This window comes from Oncorhynchus keta, chromosome 9 (assembly GCF_023373465.1).
Source record: "Oncorhynchus keta strain PuntledgeMale-10-30-2019 chromosome 9, Oket_V2, whole genome shotgun sequence".
Taxonomy (NCBI): domain Eukaryota; kingdom Metazoa; phylum Chordata; class Actinopteri; order Salmoniformes; family Salmonidae; genus Oncorhynchus; species Oncorhynchus keta.
This window is the reverse complement of record NC_068429.1, coordinates 23,992,431-24,002,467: the sequence shown is the minus strand read 5'-3', so window position 1 is coordinate 24,002,467 and position 10,037 is coordinate 23,992,431. Positions and strand designations below refer to the sequence as shown.

General features: G+C 49.5%; 1 protein-coding gene across 1 annotated transcript; it reads left to right on the top strand.

The window, feature by feature from the left end:
- Positions 1-2,163: 2,163 nt before the first annotated feature.
- LOC127931806 (uncharacterized) lies at positions 2,164-2,679 on the top strand (the record flags this gene model as incomplete). Its single annotated transcript, XM_052525517.1, has 1 exon — positions 2,164-2,679. A coding segment is annotated over one exon (516 nt), but the record flags the coding sequence as incomplete, so codon positions are not given.
- Between the last annotated feature and the right edge of the window lie 7,358 nt (positions 2,680-10,037).

The window sequence follows — 10,037 nt, the reverse complement described above, 5'->3', positions numbered from 1 at the left end:
ATCCCTACACAAGCCCCTCTCCCTATCCCTACACCAGCCCCTCTCCCTATCCCGACACCAGCTCCTATCCCTACAACCAGCTCCTCTCCCTATACCTCCTATCCCTACAACCAGCTCCTCTCCCTATACCTCCTATCCCTACAACCAGCTCCTCTCCCTATACCTCCTATCCCTACACCAGCCCCTCTCCCTATACATCCTATCTCTACACCAGCTCCTCTCCCTATACCTCTTACCCCAGCTCCTCTACCTATACCTCCTATCCCTACCCCAGCTCCTCTCCCTATCCCTACACCAGCTCCTCTCCCTATACCTACACCAGCTCCTCTCCCTATACCAACTCTCCCTATACATCCTCTCCCCACACCAGCTCCTCTCCCTATACCTCCTATCTCTACACCAGCTCCTCTCCCTATACCTCCTATCCCTACACCAACCCATATCCCTATACCTCCTATCCTAACACCAGCGCCTCTCCCTATACCTCCTATCCCTACACCAGCTCCTCTCCCTATATCTCCTCTCCCTACACCAGCTCCTCTCCCTACCCCTACACCAGCTCATCTCCCTATCCCTACACCAGCTCCTCTCCCTATCCCTACACCAGCTCCTCTCCCTATCCCTACACCAGCTTCTTTCCCTATACCTCCTATCCCTACACCAGCTCCTCTCCCTATACCTCCTATCCCTACACCAGCTCCTCTCCCCATCCCTACATTTACATTACATTTAAGTCATTTAGCAGACGCTCTTATCCAGAGCGACCTACACCAGCTCCTCTCGCTATACCTACACCAGCACCTCTCCCCATCCATACACCAGCTCCTCTCGCTATACCTACACCAGCTCCTCTCCCTATACCTCCTATCCCTACACCAGCTCCTCTCCCTATCCCTACACCAGCTCCTCTCCCTATCCCTACACCAGCTCCTCTCCCTATCCCTACACCAGCTCCTCTCGCTATCCCTACACCAGCTCCTCTCCCTATCCCTACACCAGCTCCTCTCCCTATCCATACACCAGCCCCTCTCCCTATACCTCCTATCCCTACACCAGCACCTCTCCCTATACCTCCTATCCCTACACCAGTGCCTCTCCCTATACCTCCTATCCCTACACCAGCTCCTCTCCTTATCCCTACACCAGTTCCTCTCCCTCTCCCTACACCAGCTCCTCTCCCTAAACCTCCTATCCCTATACCAGCTCCGCTCCCTATCCCAACACAAGCTCCTCTCCCTATACCTACACCAGCTCCTCTCCCTATCCCTACACCAGCACCTCTCCCTATACCTCCTATCCCTACACCAGCTCCTATCCCTACACCAGCTCCTCTCCCTATCCCTACACCAGCACCTCTCCCTATCCCTACACCAGCACCTCTCCCTATCCCTACACCAGCACCTCTCCCTATCCCTACACCAGCACCTCTCCCTATCCCTACACAAGCCCCTCTCCCTATCTCTACACAAGCCCCTCTCCCTATCCCTACACCAGCCCCTCTCCCTATCCAGACACCAGCTCCTATCCCTACACCAGCTCCTCTCCCTATTCCTACACCAACTCCTCTCCCTATATCACCTATCCCTACACCAGCTCCTCTCCCTACCCCTACACCAGCTCCTCTCCCTATCCCTACACCAACCCCTCTCCCTATACCTCCTATCCCTACACCAGCTCCTCTCCCTATCCCTATACCAGCTCCTCTCCCTATCCCTATACCAGCACCTCTCCCTATACCACCTCTCCCTACACCAACTCCTATCCCTACACCAGCTCCTCTCCCTATCCCTACACCAGCTCCTCTCCCTATTCCTACACCAACTACTTTCCCTATATCACCTATCCCTACACCAGCTCCTCTCCCTATACCTCCTATCCCTATACCAGCTCCTCTCCCTATACCTCCTATCCCTACACCAGCTCCTCTCCCTATACCTCCTATCCCTACACCAGCTCCTATCCCTATCCCTATACCAACTCCTCTCCCTACACCAGCTCCTCTCCCTATATCACCCATCCCTACACCAGCTCCTATCCCTATCCCCTACACCAGCTCCTCTCTCCATCCCTACACCAGCTCCTCTCCCTACCCCAGCTCCTCTCCCTATCCCTAAACCAGTGCCTTTCCCTATACCTACCCCAGCTCCTCTCCCTATCCCTACACCAGCTCCTCTCCCTACACCAGCTCCTCCCCCTATACCTCCTCTCCCTATACATCCTCTCCCTATACCTCCTATCCCCACACCAGCTCCTCTCCCTATACCTCCTATCCCTACACCAGCTCCTCTCCCTATCCCTACACCAGCTCCTCTCTCTATCCCTCCACCAGCGCCTCTCCCTATACCTACCCCAGCTCCTCTCCCTATCCCTACACCAGCTCCTCTCCCTATACCTCCTATCCCTTCACCAGCTCCTCTCCCTATACCTCCTATCCCTACACCAGCTCCTCTCCCAATACATCCTATCCGAACACCAGCTCCTCTCCCTATACCTCCTATCCCTACACCAGCTCCTCTCCCTATACCTCCTATCCTACACCAGCTCTCTCCCTATACCCCTACACCAGCGCCTCTCCCTATACCTCCTCTCCCTACACCAGCTCCTCTCCCTACACCTGCTCTCCCTACACCAGCCCCTCTTCCTATACCTCCTATCCCTTCACCAGCTCCTCTCCCTATACCTCCTATCCCTACACCAGCTCCTCTCCCAATACATCCTATCCGAACACCAGCTCCTCTCCCTATACCTCCTATCCCTACACCAGCTCCTCTCCCTATACCTCCTATCCCTACACCAGCTCCTCTCCCTATACCCCCTATCCCTACACCAGCTCATCTCCCTATCCCTACACCAGCTCCTCTCCCTATCCCTACACCAGCTTATTTCCCTATACCTCCTATCCCTACACCAGCTCCTCTCCCTATACCTCCTATCCCTACACCAGCTCATCTCCCTACACCAGCTCCTCTCCCTATCCCTACACCAGCTTCTTTCCCTATACCTCCTATCCCTACACCAGCTCATCTCCCTACACCAGCTCCTCTCCCTATACCTCCTATCCCTACACCAGCTCCTCTCCCTATCCCTATACCAGCTCCTCTCCCCATCCCTATACCAGCACCTCTCCCTATACCGCCTCTCCCTACACCAGCTCCTCTCCCTATCCCTACACCAGCTCCTCTCCCTATCCCTACACCAGCTCCTCTCCCTATCCCTACACCAGCTCCTCTCCCTATCCCTACACCAGCTCCTCTCCCTATCCCTACACCAGCTCCTCTCCCTACCCCTACACCAGCTCCTCTCCCTACCCCTACACCAGCTCCTCTCCCTACCCCAGCTCCTCTCCCTATCCCTACACCAGCTCCTCTCCCTATTCCTACACCAACTCCTTTCCCTATATCACCCATCCCTACACCAGCCCCTCTCCCTATACCTCCTCTCCCTATACATCCTCTCCCTATACATCCTCTCCCTATACATCCTCTCCCTATACATCCTATCCCCACACCAGCCCCTCTCCCTACACCAGCCCCTCTCCCTACACCAGCCCCTCTCCCTATCCCGACACTAGCTCCTATCCCTACACCAGCTCCTCTCCCTACCCCAGCCCCTCTCCCTATCCCTACACCAGCGCCTCTCCCTATACCTCCTCTCCCTACACCAGCCCCTCTCCCTATACCTCCTCTCCCTATACATCCTCTCCCTATACATCCTCTCCCTATACATCCTATCCCCACACCAGCTCCTCTCCCTATACCTCCTCTCCCGATACATCCTCTCCCTATACATCCTATCCCCACACCAGCTCCTCTCCCTATACCTCCTATCCCTACACCAACTCTTCTCCCTATCCCTACACCAGCCCCTCTCCCTATCCCTACACCAGCCCCTCTCCCTATCCCGACACTAGCTCCTATCCCTACACCAGCTCCTCTCCCTATACCTCCTATCCCTACACCAGCACCTCTCCCTATACCTCCTATCCCTACACCAGCTTCTCTCCCTATCCCTACACCAGCTCCTATCCCTACACCAGCTCCTCTCCCTACACCAGCTCCTCTCCCTACACCAGCTCCTCTCCCTATACCTCCTATCCCTACACCAGTTCCTCTCCCTATCCCAGCTCCTCTCCATATCCCTACACCAGCTCCTCTCCCTATCCCTACACCAGCTCCTCTCCCTATACCTACACCAGCTCCTCTCCCTATACATCCCATCCCTACACCAGTACCTCTCCCTACACCTCCTATCCCTACACCAGCACCTCTCCCTACACCAGCTCATCTCCCTATACCTCCTATCCCTACACCAGCTCCTCTCCCTATACCACCTATCCCTACACCAACTCCTCTCCCTCTGCTCTGAATGTGTTTGCGTTACATGGCCGAGGAGAGAAATGCTTTCTTCAGCCTCACTCTGGGTTACTACTGGAACCTATTACTGGACAGATATGATGGGAAGGACCGCCACTCCATCAATCCTTCCTCCCAATCCTTCAGCACCACCCCTGGGCCAGCACGTGTGAGAGGTGGGACCATCAGGGTCAGAAAGAGGGTTTTTGGCCAGGTAAGAGGAGATGGGCCTAATCCCAAATGTTTGCCAAAACCCTATCCACTGGTAGAGATCTGAGAAGATTTAATTGGTACAAGTAATAGTGTTAAACTTCCACTCAGCCTATTACCAAATCTTCTCAGGTCTCATTTGGGATTGGGACCGAGAGTGGGGGCAACAGATGAAGAGGGAGAGACCGGGGCGAGGAAGAAGGGGAGACCGGGGAGAGGATAGTGGGGGAGTAGGGGGACAATTGGTGAAAGAGAGGGCGACATAAGTGCAGCTTGAGGTAGTTGTGTAAGGCAGAAGACAAATTTCAATATCTCTCAAAAAGGACAAAACAATGCAGCATAACATTGCTAATGAGTGTATATTTACTATAGGTGTACATTTATGTATTATAATTATACAAAGTATTTGTCTTTGTGTGTGTGTGTGTGTGTGTGTGTAGGAGACCAGTGAGCCACCTGTCTTTTCAGTCTCTAAATCTAGAACAAATTCAAGAAAGCATACAGTATTATATAGAGCCATTATTGCATGGAACTCGCCTCCATTTCATATTGTGCAAATGAACAGCAAACCTGGTTTCAAAAAACAGATAAAGCAACATCATTGCACAATGCGTCTCTCCTATTTGACCTAGATAGTGTATGTATTGATATGTAGGCTGTATGACATTTAAATGTTCTGTTCTTGTCTATTAATGTTCTGTATAATGTCATGTTTTGTATGGACTCCAGGAAGAGTAGCTGCTGTTTTCGCAACAGCTAATGGGGATCCTAATATAATAACCAATACCAAAGTGTATCAGTTTGAAGGCCTGGTAACTGATGTGGTGTGGGACCGAGTCCTCTCCTCAACCTCAAAACTTAACTACAGTTGAAGTCTGACGTTTACTCCAACTTCGGTTGGAGTCATTAACTCGTTTTTCAACCACTCCACACATTTCTTGTTGACAAACTATAGTTTTGGCAAGTCGGTTCGGACATCTACTTTGCATGACACAAGTCATTTTTCCAACAATTGTTTCCCAATTTTTTCACTCACACTTCCAGTGGGTCAGACGTTTACATACACTAAGTTGACGGTGCCTTTAAACAGCTTGGAAAATTCCAGAAAATTATGTCATGGCTTGAGAAACTTCTGATAGGCTAATTGACATCATTTGAGTCAATTGGAGTTGTACCTATGGATGCATTTCTATGCCTACCTTCAACCTCAGTGCCTCTTCGCTTGACATCATGGGAAAATCAAAAGAAATCAGCCAAGACCACAGAAAAGTCTGGTTCATCTTTGGGAGCAATTTCCAAATGCCTGACGGTACCACGTTCATCTGTATAAACACCATGGGACCACGCAGGCATCATACCGCTCGGGAAGGAGACGCGTTCTGTCTCCTAGAGATGAACATACTTTGGTGCGAAAAGTGCAAATCAATCCCAGAACAACAGCAAAGGACCTTGTGAAGAACCTCACACTCAACGTCAACAAAACTAAGGAGATGATTGTGGACTTCAGGAAACAGCAGAGGGAACACCCCCCTATCCACATCGATGGAACAGTAGTGGAGAGGGTAGTAAGTTTTAAGTTCCTCGGCATACACATCACAGACAAACTGAATTGGTCCACCCACACAGACAGCATCGTGAAGAAGGCGCAGCAGCGCCTCTTCAACCTCAGGAGGCTGAAGAAAATCGGGTTGTCACCAAAAGCACTCAAACTTCTACAGATGCACAATCGAGAGCATCCTGGCGGGCTGTATCACCGCCTGGTACGGCAACTGCTCCGCCCACAACCGTAAGGCTCTCCAGAGGGTAGTGAGGTCTGCACAACGAATCACCGGGGGCAAACTACCTGCCCTCCAGGACACCTACACCACCCGATGTTACAGGAAGGCCATAAAGATCATCAAGGACAACAACCACCCGAGCCACTGCCTGTTCATCCCGCTATCATCCAGAAGGCGAGGTCAGTACAGGTGCATCAAAGCTGGGACCGAGAGACAGAAAAACAGCTTCTATCTCAAGGCCATCAGACTGTTAAACAGTCACCACGAATATTGAGTGGCTGCTGCCAACACACTGACTCAACTCCAGTCACTTTAATAATGGGAATTGATGGGAAATGTAAAATATATCACTAGCCACTTTAAACAATGCTACCTAATATAATGTTTACATACCCTACATTATTCATTTCATATGTATACGTATATACTGTACTCTATATCATCTACTGCATCATTATGTAATACATGTATCACGAGCCACTAACTATGCCACTTTGTTTACATAGTCATCTCATATGTATATACTGTACTCAATACCATCTACTGTATCTTGCCTATGCCGCTCTGTACCATCACTCATTCATATATCTTTATGTACATATTCTTTATCCCCCTACACTTGTGTGTATAAGACAGTAGTTTTGGAATTGTTAGTTAGATTACTTGTTGGTTATTACTGCATTGTCGGAACTAGAAGCACAAGCATTTCGCTACACTCGCATTAACATCTGCTAACCATGTGTATGTGACAAATAACATTTGATTTGAAGATGCTGGAGGAAACCGGTACAAAAGTATATGTATCCACAGTAATACTAGTCCTATATCTATTGGGAAGGACCACCACTCCATCGATCCCTCCTCCCAGTCCTTCAGCACTACCCCTGGAACAGCACGTCCATAGCCATGAAGTGCTTTGAAAGGCTGGTCATGACTCACATAAACACCATTATCCCAGAAACCCTAGACCCACTCCAATTTGCATACCGCCCAAACAGATACATAGATGATGCAATCTCTATTGCACTCCACACTGCCCTTTCCCACCTGGATGAAAGGAACACCCATGTGAGAATGCTATTCATTGACTACAGCTCAGCGTTCAACACCATAGTACCCTCAAAGCTCATCACTATAAGCTAATGAACCTGGTACTAAACACCTCCCTCTGCAACTGGATCCTGGACTTCCTGACGGGCCTCCACCAGGTGGTGAGGGTAGGTAGCAACACATCTGCCTCGCTGATCCTCAACACTGGAGCTCCCCAGGGGTGCGCAGTCCCCTCCTGTACTCCCTGTTCACCCACGACTGCATGGCCAGGCACGACTCCAACACCATCATTAAGTTTGCTGACGACACAACAGTGGTAGGCCTGATCACCGACAACGACGAGACAGCCTATAGGGATGAGGTCAGAGACCTGGCCGGGTGGTGCCAGAATAACAACCTATCCCTCAACGTAACCAAGACTAAGGAGATTATTGTGAACTACAGGAAAAGGAGCACCGAGCACGTCCCCAATCTCATCGACAGGGCTGTAGTGGAGCAGGTTGAGAGCTTCAAATTCCTTGGTGTCCACATCACCAACAAACTAGAATGATCCAAACACACCAAGACAGTCGTGAAGAGGGCACGACAAAGCCTATTCCCCCTCAGGAAACTAAAAAGATAAGGCATGGGTCCTGAGATCCTCAAAAGATTGCATCACTGCCTGGTACGGCAATTGCTCAGCCTCCGACCGCAAGGCACTACAGAGGGTAGTGTGTACGGCCCAGTACATCACTGGGGCAAAGCTGCCTGCCATCCAGGACCTCTACACCAGGCATGTGTCAGAGGAAGGCCCTGAAAATTGTCAAAGACCCCAGCCACAGACTGTTCTCTCTACTACCGCATGGCAAGTGGTACCGGAGTGCCAAGTCTTGGACAAAAAGGGTTCTCAACAGTTTTTACCCCCAAGCCATAAGGTTACCTGCACTATTTGTATTATGTCCCCCCCAACCCCTCTTCTACTCCCTGTTTATCTTATATGCATAGTCACTTTAACTATACATTCATGTACATACTACCTCAATTGGCATGACCAACCAGTGCTCCCGCACATTGGCTAACCGGGCTATCTGCATTGTGTCCCACCACCCGCCAACCCCTCTTTTACGCTACTGCTACTCTCTGTTCATCATGTGCATAGTCATTTTAACCATACCCACATGTACATACTACCTCAATAAGCCCGACTAACCGGTGTCTGTATATAGCCTTGCTACTGTTATTTTCAAATCTATTTTTGTTGTTTTATTTCTTTACTTACCTACACACACACTTCTTTCGCACTATTGGTTAGCGCCTGTAAGTAAGCATTTCACTATAAGGTCTACACCTGTTGTATTCCTCGCACGAGACAAATAAACTAAAATATCGACTAAAATATCGACAGGATCTGAAAGGCCACTCAGCAAGGAAGAAGCCACTGCTCCAAAACTGCCATAAAAAAGCCAGACTACGGTTTGCAACTGCACATGGGGAAGAAGACCATACTTTTTGGAGAAATGTCCTCTGGCCTGATGAAAGAAAAATAGAACTGTTTGGCCATAATTACCATCGTTATGTTTGGAGGAAAAAGGGTGAGGCTTGCAAGCTGAAGAACACCATCCCAACCGTGAAGCGCAGGGGTGGCAGCATCATGTTGTGGGGGTGCTCTGCTGCAGGAGGGACTGGTGCACTTCACAAAATAGATCGCTTCATGAGGAAGGAAATTTGTGGATATATTGAAGCAACATCTCAAGACATCAGTCAGGAAGTTAAAGCTTGGTTGCAAATGGGTCTTCCAAATGGACAATGACCCCAAGCATACTTCCAAAGTTGTGGCAAAATGGCTTAAGGACAACAAAGTCAAGGTATTGGAGTGGCCATCACAAACCCTGACCTCAATCCCATAGAACATTTGTGGGCAGAACTGAAAAATCGTGTGTAAGCAAGGAGGCCTACAAACCTGACTCCATTACACCAGTACTTTCAGGAGGAATGGGCCAAAATTCACCCAACTTATTGTGGCAAGCTTGTGGAAGGCTACCTGAAACATTTGACCCAATTTAAGCAATGCTTAGGAGGAGCGGGCTTACACGGCACTAGCTGCAGAGAGAGGAGAGAGAAAGACAGGGAGAAACCAAATCAATCATAGGACAGACAGAAACAAGGCATCGGTCAAAAAAGCAAAGATGCAAACAGAGACATGTCTCGCTCACTGGGAATTTAAAAAGGGATGGTGAACAGAAAGCCATTAGGTCATCTACTGCTTCATTTCCTACAGTCCTACAATGCTTTAAGCAAATACTAATTGAGTGTATGTAAACTTCTGACCCACTGGGAATCTGATGAAAGAAATAAAAGTTGAAATAAATCACTCTACTATTCTGACATTTCACATTCTTAAAATAAGGTGGTGATCCTAACTGACCTAAGGCAGTGAATTTTTACTGGGATTAAATGTCAGGAATTGTAAAACTGAGTTTAAATGTATTTGGTTATGGTGTACGTAAACGTCCGACTTCAACTGTACATGTCTGGGTTGCAATACCCTGGGCCCAGGCTACAACAATACACCTCATAATGGGATGACCTGGTCCAAGGCCATCTACTCCACCCTGGAGATGTTCTCCTGGAGGAAAACACAGTGAACTCCTCCAATGCCTATCAGAGG